The sequence below is a fragment of the Anopheles moucheti genome, chromosome X, assembly GCF_943734755.1.
Source record: "Anopheles moucheti chromosome X, idAnoMoucSN_F20_07, whole genome shotgun sequence".
Classification (NCBI taxonomy): Eukaryota; Metazoa; Arthropoda; class Insecta; order Diptera; family Culicidae; genus Anopheles; species Anopheles moucheti.
The window spans coordinates 1,395,154-1,410,635 of record NC_069142.1 but is presented as its reverse complement, the minus strand read 5'-3'; the positions used below and the strand labels follow the sequence as shown (position 1 = coordinate 1,410,635).

Below are 15,482 nucleotides of genomic sequence, written 5' to 3'. Positions count from 1 at the left end.
CATTATAGCTATATAGCTCTTATGTGAACAGAGTGCCTTAAAATCGGCCCGCTACCGGGGGCGCAGGATTTCCAGCAAGGTTCCAATTCTGCGCTTGTATAGCGGCACCACGGAGGACCGCATTTTGACAGCTCCGTGGCGATCGCTGGTGCGCCTGGTATAGCGTAGTTTTTTTGGCGCCAAGCTGATCTTTGTTTACATTTTGCATCGGTGCAGTTGCTGTGCGACAAGAAAGATAAGATTTTCGGATTTATTTTAATGAAATTACGCTGCGTTGGTGGTGAAAAAGTGTGTAATCGAGTTATTGGTTCGATGTTTCTATCGTGCTGGTGTTTTTTTTAATTTCCAATTCGTTGATTTTGGTGATAAAACGTCCGCCGTACAGTGAAACGAACCGTACCCAGTGTTGACCAAAAACAAAATGCAAATCAAACAGAAGACGCAGTTATTTGTTTTTATACAGTTTTGTTAACATTCTTGCCAGAAATGGTACAATTGATTGTAGAATAATGAATTTTACTCATATTTCATTCTGTGTAAATATTGAGGCAGCTTGGCGTACTTTTTTTCGTTTCATGTTCTTAACTCTATTTTACTTGGTACAATTTACGAGATTCCTTTCAAATTGTGTTGTACGTAGGTTAAAATTGTTCGCTCATGTATGCAATACGAATAGCGTTGTCTGCTTTTAATGGTTTTACAAGCCCGGTGTGTAGCGCTGTGTTCTGCGGTAAGTTGATTTGATTTTGGAGTGAATATGTTGGCGAAATCTATTGTGTAACATCTTGGAGAAGAGCTCACAGATTTCCGTTAAATCCGGAGTTGCCCTAAATGAAGTGAATTTAAAAATGTCTATCAACTAGAGTTAGTTTTCGTTCCTTTTCTTGATAAAGTTAGGTACTGTACTGTTCGCAATCCTAATCTGCATATACTAGTCACGTTTCCACAAAACCACTAGGCGACTAGAGATTTTAAAATGTAGTTATCAGGTAAACAGGCTTTCAATCCACGATAAAGTTAACGCCTAGTGGATTGGTTCTTCTATTTTCCTTCACATTTAATCGTATTGGCGTATATATTATGTTACGGGGGAATTTTAATATGGTGCAAATAAGTGGTACATGGTTAGGGAATGTTCTGCCCGGTGCGTCTCACTGTTCGGTATCACCGACGGGTCCGCTGGCCGCTACGTGTGGTTTGATTTGATGTGACCCATGATGTCCACGGTCAGAGTTTGGATGGTCGTGAGTGTGATGCCCGTGATGGCCACCATGACCCTGGGACGTCTGCGAATGCTGCCTCGGATGCATATGAGGTGTTTGGAAGCGATGGTCCCGGTTTTCAGTTCCGTCCACCTTCATCGATCCAACGTTGGCAGTCACTGCCGGTCCCGGTACATGCCCGTCGTACGTAACAACCGTACCGACATGGTTGGGTTTCAGTTCGTGCGCCTGGATGTGGATCTTTTCCTTTATCTCATGCCCGTTCTGGATGCTCCGGTGTATTTCCAGTTCGTCCTGATCCGATTGGATTACAAACGCACCGTGCGGTCCACGGGCTAAATGATGATGCGCATCGATGCGTTCGCCCACCATATGGTGATGATGTGCATGATGGTGTGACCTCACCGGGGTTATCGTTTCTCCAGGCGTTATGTGTCCCTCTTGGGAAGATTTCTCCTCATCAGCCGCATTTTCCTTTGACCCATGCTCTTGAAGATGGTTTTGCCGGTGGCGTAATGTGTCGTACTGGTGCTGTATCAACCGCTGGTGATCTGCATACTCTGGCGTGGAGGCGTGTTTCGCACTATCGTGATCAGCATGATGCTGTTGCTTGGCTGGATCGTCACCTTTATCGCCCTCGGTTTCACCGAATGACGGTACGTTTAACGGCTCATCTTCCACCAGCTCGGACCGAAGACGGGTAAAGTCAAGGATGGAGTTTTCTGACTGTAGACTCCCGACCAGCTCATCCCAATTACGATCACTGGTACCCTTGATGAGCCGTATCATCTCGATCAGCTGCTCCCGATCGGACTGCGAGTTCGTTTCCTCGATTGATCTCAGTAGCTTGACGATCTTCTGATGTAGCAGCTTCTTCACGTTGTCCGTGTGGCTGTTGTGTTCGTAGTGGTTGAGTTGCTGCTGCTCCATATACGTCGTACCACTGTTAGGCGTTTGCAGATCGTGCACTGGAGTGTGACGTATCGGCTCGGTGTCATTCTCACTATAGTGCACCACCTCCAGTATCTCCGGTATGTCGTCCTGGATCATATCACTGTCTGCATGTGCTTCTTCAGATCCCGTACCTGATACAGTGTGTTTTGCATGCGAAGAAGTACGATGGGACTGATGGTGATGCTCGGCCGAGAGCATATCCTGATCCTTATCTAACACCAACGGTAGCTGATGATGGTGAAGTTGCTCACCCGAACCTTGCAGATGCTCCTGTGAACCTTCCGACAGGTCACGGGTATTGCTGGTAGGTGTTGACCGATGTGTCGACTGTTCGTCGCACGCCGTACAGGTGCAGTTGTGTATCAGCTGTACCTGTTTGTACAAGTAGGGATTCTTCATGTTCGCATTCTCCGTACAGTCCACCTTAACCTGTGAAACATGGATTGCATATTAGGATCATAAGAGCAATATACTAAGAGGCTAGCTTAACAGGTAGCACGGTTTACTCACGAAAACGTACGATACGTCCGACGGTTGACAGGAGTCGCAATACGGTCCTATAATCTCGCCCGGATCGGATGGTTCCGTGTGTGGTATCGAGTAGCTGAAACAAGCACCCACGCACACATTGTTATCGATCGTAACCTGCTTGCAGCCCGGTTCCGTTATAACCTGGCTTATGTTACGCGTCGTACACCAGGACTGTTTGTTCGGGTAAAGCACTATATTGTGAACCTGGGGATAGGAAAGGAAAGAATGCTTAGATATGTTTCAGCCGAATTAGGTTGTCTTTACCTTGTGTTCTCGGTTTGCCGTTGCAGGTATTCCGTGCATCGTGGCAAGGATCACTGTTGCCAACGCTAACCAAACATTCGACACTGTGGCCATCTCTTCCCTTGGCTGTGGTATGCACACCGTTCCGAAATATATATATATATATAAAAAACCTGTCTACAAGGGCTGGAATTATAAAGGGAGGATAGTGGAAGAGAGAAGAAAAAGAGATACATGTATTAGTTTCATTTTCAATGCTCAATCACCATCCCCGTTGCATCTAGTGTTGAATATTAGTGGCACCCGGTGGTGGATTGGTTTAGAAAAGCGTTTTTCTCTCTCCCTTCTCGTCCAGGTCCCAGGGCTCCCGGCGAGGGGCCTTCCCTTTCTACTGCAGGCGGCCTGCCAAGTTTCGGCTTCGGCTGGTTTCAGACGTGCTCAAACTAGTTCTAGCTTCGATCATCTAACACCACTTAGCATCGGCAAACTATCGCTAAATTCCGTGCTCGCTACTTGCCAAACAAGTTTTCTGCCGGCATGGAAATCTTAACACCGTGCATTTTTGTGATTTTTTTTCGCCGTGCACAAGGCGTATCTCGGCTTGCGCCACACACAAGCACACGGTGTAGAGACACCTCAGGAGTAGATTTTGTCGAGACGGGTAAGAGCGCGATACGAGTGAAAACTGTTTTTAAAAAAAAAGGTATTGAAGCAGTTTGTGAAGCTTTAGCCGTATGCTGGTGACAAAGTGATAAGCTAAGCATAAATATTTGTAAGGAACGGGGCAGATCCCACAGCAGTTTGGCCTGTTGGGCCAGCTAGCCGCCTGTTGAAGCTCCCTGTTGCAGGCGCACACCAAAGCAGTGCCGTTATATTGCTAAAAGGCAACCACACACACGCATTTGCGAACGTTTTTGACATCTATCAATACGCGGTGATGTCTAGCTGGTTCTGGCGCACCTGACCCTTTCCTGCGCACCGTGTCCTCGCTGTTCTATTTTGCAGCGGCTGCGTGTATTGCTTAATTAACATACGGATTGTTTCATGCATCTTGAGAAACTACAAGACTTCTAATTAACGTGTGTCGTGTTCCGCAACCGCAAACGGACGACGCCTCCCTCTCCCTCCGGTTGTCGGAGAAGAAAGCCGAAAACCGTGTCTTTTTTGCGTATTGAAATCACCGCTCAAACCCGCAGCAGGATGATTGATGTTTCCCTAGTGCTACTGCGGAGAGTGAAGAGGAGGGGGGGATGTTGGAGGTTGGAGTTTTAAGTCATCCACATCGCCGCGCCGATGGTCTGCCCAAGCGGATGACTCATCAAGGTGTGGGATTAAATTTGCGCAGGACAGGTGTTCATTAACAAAAACCCGTCTTGACGGCTTTTAGACGGCCGTGCAAGCACGCAGCACGCAGGGCGGAGATGTCTATCCAGACCCGCCAATAAAGCATTGGTCGATGTCGATGAATATTTAGGAAATAATAATGTCACGGTATTTTATGGCCATGTGGATGTGATTTGTTCATGCAGGAAGTAATGGGTGGATATCGAGGGGAAAGGTGGAAGACACGTTATTGGTTGAGGTTGCGGTGAAAGTGTAGTTTGAGATATCTGATCATACTGCTTGAATGGATCACTTCTTCATAGTTATCTTACCATAGCATAATGTAAAGAGTATTAGGTAGAACAAGCTTTTCTAAGTACTTTTTGCCATTGCTTATTGTTCTTCAATCTTGATGTGTTACTATCATGGTCAAGTGAAAGTACCAGGTGCCAGGAAGACTTTGAAGCTTTAATTAGTTTTATTATTTAATAAGAGCAGCAGGTGTTGAATGACAATCCTAGAATGCTGGTGTGTTTCACGCGAGATGGGAAATGAAACGAACCCCAACAATAGTTCGGCTTGCGGAAAGCTACCTTACAAGTAGACTCCTGTCACCTTTAGCACTGGACCTGGACCCTGCGGCACGTACTGGCCGTGTGTGTCCGACAGTCGTTTGTGAACTTTGTTTACGTGTGTGTGCGTGTGTCCATTGCTCTACTCGAAACCAGGCATTAGGTGCTTACATAAAGAGTGAGGTGCGGCGAGGGTAAAACAGTTGGAGGCCCCCCGTACACTCGGAGGTGCCTCCACACTGCTGGAATGTGGAAAAGTTGTTTTATGCATCTCGTACGCCTAATTGCAGTATGCAAACACCGCAACCTCACACCGTACCATTTCAACGGTAACCCAACTGCTCCGCCTATTTACGCAGTGGCAATCGTTTGCTTGCGTGATTGCCGATTGCCGTTCGATGCGGAGATCTGTAAGCTGAAGGCGCTGAAACAAGGGTGCCGGATCTGAACCTGGTACCTGTCGTCCAGCTTAGACTACCAAAAGACGGTGCGTACAACGTTGTTGCAAGGACTACTAGCAAAACTTTAAACTTCAGCCTAAAACCATAAATTTGTATCATTTGTATCAAAGATGGCGACGAATTTGTTGATACACCACGTACGAACATGAAGCGTAATAGATAGGTTAGAAAACAACGCGAAATCAAAACGCAGGTGGTTCTACCCCTGAAGTTAATTGGATGCAAATTAACTTTTTGCTCCCTGTCGCTGATAAACACTTCTTGTTTTTATTCAATCTCCGTCGTAACTGCTCATTAGGTTTGTATCCCTTGCCAACAGCACAGCTGCTACGGTGCTTGTTCTTCGTAACCTTAATGCTCTCGTATCAATAGAACACGACCGCTGGCTACTGACGAACTTTTAAACAACCTTTGGACAATTCTAGACGTTCACACCCGGATTACATCATTAAGGAGCCTATTGACAGGACTTAGAGTGGGTTGCTGAATGTAATAATACTTTAAGCGCATTTGTTTATACTCCAGCTGTAGTCCTACGTTAAAGCCTATTTGTCCATCGGTGTTGATAATTGCGACATTATTCCCGGGGGTTTAAGTCGCCATTCCGGTAGTGATTCTTACCGCTCAACTTCCGCCAACCAGACAGAGCGAAATCTGTTCACTTGCGTACTGTTGTGCAGAGGATGTGCAAAGCAATAATAAAAACAAACTGATGCCGTTTTGCCTTACTGCTGGGTTACGATGATGTTCGGTTCACCCATTCTCAACTTATTGACATTTGGATGAGATAATGATTTCTTAGTATCAGATGTTGATGAAAAACAATGAAAACTAATCCACCTCGGTGTCTAAGACTAGTTTCCTCAGCAAACGTTTTGATCGAAATAAAAAAACAGAAACATTTTTGGTTTGAAGCCCACCGTAATGCGTTGTACACAAACACATCTGTTGTTTTTTTTTCAGAATGACCATTCAAAGATGAAGAAAAACAAGATGTAACCATCGCATCACGTGATGAAATAGGATTCCACTCGCTACGTATGATTGATGAGCAGATTAATTTGATTGTAGATTATTGTGTCTAGCACTGATTGGATCTGATAAGTATTGAAGATAGTCTTTGCACGTCAGCTCGGTGATTTGTGCTTTGCCGTTGAAACAAATCAATCGTAACGAACTGTTTTGAATTTTCATAACACTTCAGTACCTAGCGCTCTTGTATTTGATTCTTTGCACTTTCAAGAAGAGGACAGTTATTCCATTCTTACCAATGTTTTAAGTAAAACTTCGTTTGCAAAATGTTGTACCAACCAGACTGAGGATGAAGAAAATTTTGCATGCACTGTTTATAATATTTGTTCACCACTAAACTTATCATTAATGTAGAGATTCCCAAAAGTAAACTTCAAAGATTTAGTGGATTTGACACCAACCTGTATGCACTTGGACATACGGCAAAATGGCCTTTCAGGCTTAGCTGCCAGTACGGTGGGTACCTCGTATCGCACTTAGACACTACCCGTTTGATACTAATCGCACTCTTTTGCCTACTACCGCTCTCGACTTGACTCTGCTCACACGCGCCTTGAAGCACTTAGTACTCGAGACCCCAAGAATCAATATACAAATAAAGACATCACTTATACATCTGCGTGTATCGCCATGTGTTTGTCTGTTAGGGTATGCGTGTGTGTGTTTGTTGTACGTGTTACAGTGATGCTGTCCGTTGTTTACGGCCCTACCCTCCCGAGCTCAATCGGAGCGCGCGCGCGTAGTCTAGGCTTTGTGGCTGGTATCAAGCCTGCTCTGTCCGGTCCGGCGTTAACTAGTCGAATGAGCTAAGACGTTTCGCCTGAATGGGAGATACTCGATACGCGGGAAACCTTCACACTTGGGGGCTGTGCGTTGTATATATATATTTTTTCCTTTTATTTCTACCTTCCGCCCGGTTGTGATGTTTTACCGCAGAACAGTTGTAGAGAGAGCCTAGAGTGTTGCGGCGGTGTCACTTTACGGCAGGTTTTCTGCCGTGTGTCTTTTTTCCCCTTTCGTGGTTTTTTTTTGTTGTTGTTGCTTCTTCCACCAACCCACCGTGCGCGCGCGAGCGCCTTCCTTTTAACTGCTGGAGGGTTTGTTTTTGTTTGCTTACTCTCCGGACTCGATCTGATTCGCCAGGCGCTCCCGCCCCACAACATCTCGCGACCGTATTGTCACGCCACCGCGCTTCACCGACCGACCTCGGCGACATTTTGTTCGTGCCGGTGGCGGTTGGGCACCGGGGAGATCAGCGGATCCTGCGCGAGTAACATGCGCAAGACGGATACATGGTGCTGAAGGTGACGAAAAAACCACGAAGCATACACGACGAAGAGCAGCAAGAGAAAGACAGAGCGAATAAAACTGGTGGAGAGCGGTAAAGGCTGAACTGATATAAACGAGCTGTGTGTGTGCGGAGAGGATGGCGATTTTCGTCTTCGTAGTTGCCTGCCGAACAGAAGTACATTTGGCATTTGGGCGGGCTGGCAAGATGCGGGTGTGCGGTGTGCTCAGTCGTCCAGCTGTGGACAGGTCCTGTGTGCATAGTAAAGGAACCGGTGGAGCGAGCGAGCACTGGAGCACGCGAAGTACGGTCGCAAAACTTCTCGTGGGTTGCGAGCTTTACAAGACTCCCTAGAGGAGTAGACGAAAGTCACAAAACGGTGGATTGAAAAAACTTTTGCTCCTCCGAAAGCTCACTCCGTGGAACAAGCCGCGCACGATATGCAAGCAGCTATTAGTTCTGCGTAGTCGGACGATAATAACGTAACTTCATATCTGCTGGATGCGTTATCAGAAAGGTCAGCAATGTATGTTGCATCTTTCCCATTATTCTACTGCAGTTGTTGCGCTTTTCCTTCGATATCAATACGGCGGCATCACTTTTACGCAGTACCGATTTCTCCTTCTACAGGTTTGTCCCAAAATTCGTCAGCGTATATACAAAAAGCAGAAAATGGGCAAACTAGCGAGAATGGGAGATTTTTGCATCTAGAGCGTAGCTGTTAAGTGGGACAGACTCTGCACAGTTTTTTACCTTTCATACTGATTTATTCGTTTGCGTTACCCACAGCTACTTTCGCACGGTGAGGATTTAGTGTGTTGCGGAACGGATTTTGCGGAAGAACTGTTTTTGTAGTGCACGTGATAAGGTGTTACGCTCTTTGATGGCGCTGCGAGTATGCAGGAGCCCTGGATATCTGTCTGTACATCACTATTAGTAAAGACACTAATTAAAAAACATTCTAATCTCTGGTTTTTAAAACATTTCTCCAATCAATCGGCAGCTCATTGCAAGTTGCAGTGGCTACGACACGAGGTGTGTTGATGTTACATTGCTCTGTATATTTTTAAAAAGCAGTCTTTTTACATCAATTTAGAAAAAAAACTTGCTTCAAACGAATGACGTCAGTGCTAGTGAATCTCCGCGCCAAGTAGGGTGTAAACCAATCTTACAGAATATACTGTTTTTTTTGCCTTTGTTGTGATGTAGCATACTTGCTGTATAGTTTTTTTTCCATACACGGACGGAGGGATCTTAGAAACTTTAAATTCATATACACAGTCACACATGGACCACAGCAACAATACTTGATAGTCATTAATTTGAATTAAGTAAAAAAAAACAACCGCCAGCGTGCGCCCACACACGTCAGTGGCACCCCGTGGCAGCATTGCGGCAGTCAGGTCCAAAATTATTGACAGTTCGACATTTGATATTCCGAGCTGCTTTTGCGGTTCCGTGCGGAATGGCGATGCTTGGGTAGAGCAGTACGGCAGAAGATGCTTTCGGTTAGATCATGGTGGTTTGGAAACAGAAAGGCAGGGTTGGAAATCCTAATTTCGATGGTGTTCGAACTAAAAATGTTTTCGGCACCAACGTGTTTTGCCGTGTATTAGGACAAATATACTATTTTGCAATACCAAAGGCGAGAGAGGGGAACATTAAGTTATATTAGGAATTAGCATGAAACTGAATTTTAAGAAATAGACCCTGTGGATGCATCAAGAATTGTAATGTCTGGTATTATTTGCTGTGCAGATCCCCCTACCGCGCCGTTATACAATTTATTTAGCACTTTATACAGTACACTTCTTCAATGGCATAAAAGTGGATCCAGCCAGAAAGTAGATTGTGAACTTTAAATGGAAAAGTCAAATTTTTGGCAGGGCGGAGGTCTCAGATAATCTGCTTCACCCTTGGTGATCTTTTAATAATCTTTCACAATACTCCTGATAGCCAATGGGCAATACCCATGGTAGCTGCAAAAAAAATAATCATACTGCCGCATGATCCAGAAGACGTTTCGCAACCTCTGTGACACCTCCAAAAATAAATTTTTCTTCGGTTGTGCGGAAGGAGGCTCGTCTTACAATTACAAAATAAAATAGATAAAGTAAATGAAGAGTACATAAAGTAAAAGAAATACATACATAGCAGACCTAGGTTGTTGGGCAAATAAAGAAGAAGAAAACAATACCAAAGCCAGCAGGGTCAGACTAACAGGCATGCACAGACTAACTATTCAACAATTTGGCCATGTGAACAGCCGATGCTTGAAAGAGTTGCAATACACCAAACAAGATTAGATGTATAATTGTACTTTATTTTTGTACGTCAGTTCGTAACATGTTCCTCATATAAACGAGATTAAACCTGATCGTTCCAACGCGCTGTGCTTATCACCTAAAAGGATCCGACCTGTCGACCAAAAATCAAGCAAAATTCGGTTCGAATGCCAAACAGCTTTGGAAACTTTCCACTCAATTAATCTACGTATTCGTGGCACATTGACCTCGTCCCGAGAGATGCGGTGATCACGTCACAACCCGCTTACCGCCAACAGCTTGTAGTAAGTTTACTATAAAAACAGTACTTAGGAAACGACTCGAATTCACTAGTACGCACTGTGTGTTGTACCTCGTTGATGAGTAATACGATATCTAAAGATATGTTAGAACTAATAGTGGAGTAGAATTCAGGTTGTCTTATGAGTATTGTAGAATTTCACAAATCTACATCGTCCTCCAACTCATCCTCCTCAGAAGACGTATGCAGTGGCTTATCTTTATCGTTGTTGTTGGTATTCTCGTTTCTGCTACCAAGGAGAATATTGCCCAAAGGCGAAGAAAATGACGGCACATGCGATCGGAAATAGATTGGTGAGCCACGCAGAAACGTCGCATGTATCACGCCGTGCAGTGTACGGTTTAGATAAGGTGTCGTCTTATGCTGGAACTCGATCATATCCTCCGTGACGGTAAACGTACCCTCAGGATCCCACACACAGATGTCACCATCGTAACCAGGCTCGAGCCGGCTCTTATACTGGTCCAGCCCGCTCAGACGTGCCGGTTCGGTGCAGAGCAATCGGACCGCATCCTTCAACGTGAGACCGTACTGCTTACAGTGCGTCCAGAACAGCGGTAACCCTAGCTGGAGGGATGAGATACCGCCCCAAGCTTCGAGGAAGTTACCACGCTGCTTCCCATCGGTAAGCAGCTTCATCTGCGGCGTGCTAGGCGAATGATCCGACACCACGAGATCGATCTCGCCGTCCTGCACGGCACGCCAAAGCTGTTCCTGGTTTGTGCGATCCCGTATCGGTGGGCAGCACTTGAACTCCGTATGCGCGTCCGGCACATCTTCGGCAGCAAGTGCAAGATAGTGATGACAGGTTTCCACCGTGAGTCGGCCACCGAGGGCTCGGGCATGTCGTATTGTCGGTAGTGCTCGTGCCGACGAAAGGTGTACGATGTGTGTCCGAATGTCGAACTGTTGAGCCACTTTTGCCACTAGCTCGATCGCCTGCTGCTCCATACTATCTGGACGGGATTGGAGAAATGTGCGATACTTGAACGGATCGTTGATGTTGCACAGGTCTTCCTTTTGTTGTTGATGACATTCGACTTCAGCATGGAACTATAAAGAAATAGTAAGAAATGGATATGAATTACTAGTACACATGGCTGTTCTCCAATACTAGTGCACTAGCTTCCACATCTTGTACAGTTAGCAGTAGTTATGCCACTGTTCGTATATATAAATTCTCAGCCACATCAACTTACAGCTAACACTGCACCAGTGCCCTCGATCAATCGTGCCGCTGCATACACCTGTTCCTCCGATACGTGTGGGAACTCATCCACACCACTAGGGCATAGGAAGCATTTGAATCCAATCACACCGGAATCAATCATGCGGCGCAGCTCGTGATGATTGTTTGGCACCAGCCCGCCCCAGAACGCGACATCCACAAAAATCTTTCCCCTGGCTGCGTTAACTTTGGTACGGAGGTTGGCCACACTGGTCGTTGGCGGTATCGAGTTGAGCGGCATGTCACAGATCGTGGTGAAACCGCCGGCTGCGGCGGCCTTTGTGGCAGTGTGGAAACCTTCCCATTCGGTACGACCCGGTTCGTTAATGTGGACGTGCGTATCGATCAGCCCGGGCATAAGCATCAAATTGCCAAAGTCGAAATGCTGTTGGAAAATCAAAAGATGTCAAGTCTTCCGGAAAGGCAGTGCAAAGATGGCGAACGACCTGACACTAACCTTAAAATCACCTTCATTGTCCTTGAAGTAACGTTCGACAGCTGCCCGGGAGCTGAGGACGCGTGTCACCTTACCGTCAATGGCCGACAGAACGATCCCGCCGGGAAACACATCGGCCGGCTGGCTGGCGCTATTGACAAATATTCGCTTGCTGGTGTAGACGGTTTCCATCGCTGGAAGCTGTGGGCAGAATGGAGGATGTGCGCGTCAGTACACCGTCTTATAAAGCATCCGTCTTCAATTGGAGCAGTACATTAGGTCGTCTGGAAGGTCCCAGCTTCCGTTGTTGTTTTTGTTGAGGTTCTTTTTTCGTAGTATGAGCTGAGCTGTGAAAATTTTGTATTATCTCTGTATGTGCACACTCTACACTACGTTACCAAGGTGGTATGATCACCCAGCTGTTTTACATTGATTGTAATTAGCGTGGCTTTTGGTTGATCGCATACGAGGTCCAGTCCGTACACGTGGACAGTTGATCGCAGACTGGCTGATATTGTTTGTTTTTGTTAACGTTAACTTTATTGCATATTATCCATTGGATTTAAAAATCACACTCACACTGTTTAGCTGGAAGGATACACAGAACATCAATTGTATCCCTCAGTCGGCTGATGTGTGTGCAGAACTGCCTAGCACAGGAACGTGTGTGTGTGTGCTGTATCCCTGAATACAATTCCGTACATTGACTTGAGCACAACTGCTTGCGCTGCTGAAGCCTTGCAGGACGGGGGAAATTGAATTCAGGGAATTGCTGCTCGGATGGCTATTGTTGGCGCTATTGTCATGCGTTGGGGTTGTGACCGGTTTGCCACAAACGATTACACCAGAATATATTTGCATTGTCTGTAAAAGATATTTAGATAATTCAATCCAAACCTTTATCAAAGCTATTTCAATAAGCTTGGTACCTGGATTACAAAATCTTGGCTGAATTTAGTGGTCGATCTGAATGTTTGTATCAATTATCTGAATGTTTCTTTACAATGGCTCTGGTACATGCTTGATGATTTAACATCTCTGCTACGTATCACACGATTCACGTTTCCAAATTCGTCCACGAAAACAAAACGTAATCATATTTTTTATGTTGTTCCTCCATAAATATTATACCATCAATGAAGTCCCCAGTAGTATCATTTGGAATACGCCAAGAAGACCAAGCCCCTCCCATGTATGATAGAATGTCTGGGAATCTTGAGCATTGAACTCCCGAAAAGCTGATTGCGATAAGGGCCCCCTAGATGTGAGCTAAAAATACTTTGTGGCGCTTGGTAAATGACTAATTATAGTTGTTGGGAGTGGTCGCTTTTTTACAGATTTTGCAAAATTAATTTTAAGCTATTGAATAATTTTTCTCTATGTTGATGAGTAATAGAAGTTGATAATTTGAAAAAATAACGTATCTGTTAATAATTATCAGGATATGGTTTCGTCAATTGCTCAGTATGAGTTAAACTGTTCTAGTTAACTTCTAGCCTGTACCAATGCTGTTTAATTCCCGCCTTTATTCATTTGTAAGTCATATAATAGTCATATAAAGACGATAAGTACGTTTGTTATTCAACTGAATGAGTTTTAAAACATCCGAAGGCGAAACATGAAGCGATAGGCGGTAAAAGTGATAATAGATTAATATTTTTGCTTAAATAAAAACCCCACATGAAAGAATATCTTTTGTTTACTTTGTGGGATAAGAAATAAACGAATTGAATAAAAAATTACTAAATTAAAAACATATTGCGTGGTAAAAGAATACGTTTTGTTTCGTTCTATAAATTTATTTGTTCGCAATGCTTGACGCACACACGCACGCGGTCGTTTCAATTGTACGCAACAAAAACGTAAATAAACAACCGCAAACGTCAAACAAATCAGGTGATGCTGTCAAACTGTTTCTGGAAATGTTTTCGCATCGTTCGCGGCTACCGATGATCAAAGTACACGTATGTATCGACAGAGCAAAACGTTGACAAAATGCTATTGCTCACAATACTGCTATGTTTCTATTTTAGGTATGATTGTAGGCTGAGAAAAACATGTATTGCGCATTGCGAAACTCCACTATTTTCCGGCATCGTTTACTGGCGATTGCTCATCTTCCACCGACAAATACGTCACGACCGATTAAAACAACAGAACAGCATGGAAGTAACGACAATGGCTGGAATTTTCACCGAAAAGTTGGCATTACGATGGCACTGACCGGAGTATTGGGACTGCTCGTCTACAAACAGTTGGAGATCGGTGAGAAACAGCGCGGTTTCAGTTGGACATTACCGGCAGTCATTGCGAAAACGCATTCAACGCCAAAACGTAGCCAGCGAAAAGATTTTAATTTCATTGCGGACGCCGTGGAACTATCGGCACCGGCTGTAGTATACCTGGAAATACGAGACCGACAGCATGTAGATTTTTTCACCCGCGAACCAATGACGGTTTCGACCGGGTCCGGTTTTATCGTGGAATCGAATGGACTGATCCTGACGAACGCGCACGTTGTGGTGAGCAAACCACACACGTTGGTTACGGTAAAGCTAACCGACGGTCGTACCTTCCCCGGTCACGTCGAGCACGTTGATCCGGCATCGGATCTCGCTACGGTACGCGTACAGTGCGACAATTTGCCAACGCTCAAGCTCGGCAATTCGGCAGACTTGCGAACGGGTGAGTGGGTGGTAGCGCTCGGGAGTCCGCTCTCCCTGAACAACACGGTAACGGCCGGGGTCGTAAGCACAACGCAGCGCCCGTCGCAAGAGCTCGGACTGCGCGGGAAGGACATTAACTACATCCAAACAGATGCGGCCATCACATTCGGCAATTCTGGCGGCCCGCTAGTAAATCTCGACGGTGAAGCGATCGGTATCAACAGCATGAAGGTCACGTCGGGGATTAGTTTCGCAATTCCGATCGACCACGCGAAGGAATTCCTGCGCAAAATTAACGAATCGCCTGTCGGGTCAGAACGGCGCTCGGGAAGCAATGTGCCCGCATATCGACGATACATCGGCATCACGATGCTAACCTTGACGCCCGAAATCTTGCACGAGCTGCAACAACGCAATCATAGATTTCCACCCTTCGTGCGGGGTGGCGTGTTGGTGTGGAAGGTAATCCAAGGATCTCCGGCGTACAAGTAAGTGATGCTATTTCCTTGCAGTATCTGCACACATTACTAACGTGTTCTTATTCTCAATAGCGGAGGGTTGCAGCCGGGTGATATCATAACGCACGTTAATGGAAAGGAGATTAATAATTCCAACGATGTTTACGAACTGCTATTGGAACAGGACAAAAAACTGTCAATGTCGGTCTATCGCGGCCAGCAGCTTACTACGGTGCATGTCTTCCCGGAGGAGTCAACTTAGTGCTAGAGTGTTTAATTTATTTTGCTAATGATTTTTACCACTTGATTCAAATGAAATAGTTTACATCAGATCAGACACCGAACACCTTTTGGACGAATTTTGGAATATATGTAGACATTATATATTTTTCTGCAAACAAACACCTTCACAACATCACACCACAAAATCAATAAGACTGGAATCGTTATATTAAGATGCTTTAGCTAGTGGCAATTTACG

The 15,482-nt window shown here is 45.3% G+C and overlaps 3 protein-coding genes across 6 annotated transcripts; 1 reads left to right on the top strand and 2 right to left on the bottom strand.

Moving 5' to 3' along the window:
- Window positions 1-286: 286 nt before the first annotated feature.
- Window positions 287-7,382, bottom strand: LOC128306617 (sarcoplasmic reticulum histidine-rich calcium-binding protein-like). 3 transcript variants are annotated; one of them, XM_053044176.1, is made up of 4 exons: window positions 7,246-7,382; window positions 2,973-3,137; window positions 2,688-2,912; window positions 287-2,606 (listed from the first exon to the last, which is right to left on the bottom strand). In XM_053044176.1, the coding sequence occupies exons 2-4, from the start codon at window positions 3,063-3,065 to the stop codon at window positions 1,152-1,154; spliced, it is 1,773 nt and encodes a 590-aa protein (XP_052900136.1). In that variant the 5' UTR covers window positions 3,066-3,137; window positions 7,246-7,382; the 3' UTR covers window positions 287-1,151. The 3 variants fall into 3 exon arrangements, with proteins under 3 accessions (XP_052900136.1, XP_052900135.1, XP_052900137.1); XM_053044175.1 differs by lacking the exon at window positions 7,246-7,382 and adding an exon at window positions 6,741-7,086; XM_053044177.1 differs by lacking the exons at window positions 2,973-3,137; window positions 7,246-7,382 and adding an exon at window positions 6,741-7,086.
- Window positions 7,383-9,938: 2,556 nt separating this feature from the next.
- Window positions 9,939-12,352, bottom strand: LOC128306955 (allantoinase). Its single transcript, XM_053044636.1, has 4 exons — window positions 12,152-12,352; window positions 11,899-12,078; window positions 11,413-11,826; window positions 9,939-11,266 (listed from the first exon to the last, which is right to left on the bottom strand). The coding sequence occupies exons 2-4, from the start codon at window positions 12,067-12,069 to the stop codon at window positions 10,352-10,354; spliced, it is 1,500 nt and encodes a 499-aa protein (XP_052900596.1). The 5' UTR covers window positions 12,070-12,078; window positions 12,152-12,352; the 3' UTR covers window positions 9,939-10,351.
- A 1,451-nt stretch (window positions 12,353-13,803) lies between these two features.
- LOC128307094 (serine protease HTRA2, mitochondrial) lies at window positions 13,804-15,380 on the top strand. Of its 2 annotated transcripts, none has more exons than XM_053044818.1 (3): window positions 13,804-13,841; window positions 13,911-15,031; window positions 15,095-15,380. In XM_053044818.1, the coding sequence occupies exons 2-3, from the start codon at window positions 13,935-13,937 to the stop codon at window positions 15,261-15,263; spliced, it is 1,266 nt and encodes a 421-aa protein (XP_052900778.1). In that variant the 5' UTR covers window positions 13,804-13,841; window positions 13,911-13,934; the 3' UTR covers window positions 15,264-15,380. The 2 variants fall into 2 exon arrangements, with proteins under 2 accessions (XP_052900778.1, XP_052900779.1); XM_053044819.1 differs by having other exon boundaries at window positions 13,827-13,841; window positions 13,923-15,031.
- The last annotated feature ends 102 nt before the right edge of the window (window positions 15,381-15,482 follow it).

Excerpts from the sequence above, each read along its gene's own strand:
- LOC128306617 (XM_053044176.1), bottom strand. The coding sequence starts at position 3,065 with ATGGCCACAGTGTCGAATGTTTGGTTAGCGTTGGCAACAGTGATCCTT. Across the intron at positions 2,913-2,972 it reads CGGCAAACCGAGAACACAAG|GTTCACAATATAGTGCTTTA; the intron begins GTAAAGACAACC and ends TCCTATCCCCAG. Across the intron at positions 2,607-2,687 it reads CGGACGTATCGTACGTTTTC|GTTAAGGTGGACTGTACGGA; the intron begins GTGAGTAAACCG and ends CATGTTTCACAG.
- LOC128306955 (XM_053044636.1), bottom strand. The coding sequence starts at position 12,069 with ATGGAAACCGTCTACACCAGCAAGCGAATATTTGTCAATAGCGCCAGC. Across the intron at positions 11,827-11,898 it reads ACAATGAAGGTGATTTTAAG|CATTTCGACTTTGGCAATTT; the intron begins GTTAGTGTCAGG and ends ATTTTCCAACAG. Across the intron at positions 11,267-11,412 it reads GCACTGGTGCAGTGTTAGCT|TTCCATGCTGAAGTCGAATG; the intron begins GTAAGTTGATGT and ends ATTTCTTTATAG.
- LOC128307094 (XM_053044819.1), top strand. Across the intron at positions 15,032-15,094 it reads CAAGGATCTCCGGCGTACAA|CGGAGGGTTGCAGCCGGGTG; the intron begins GTAAGTGATGCT and ends TATTCTCAATAG.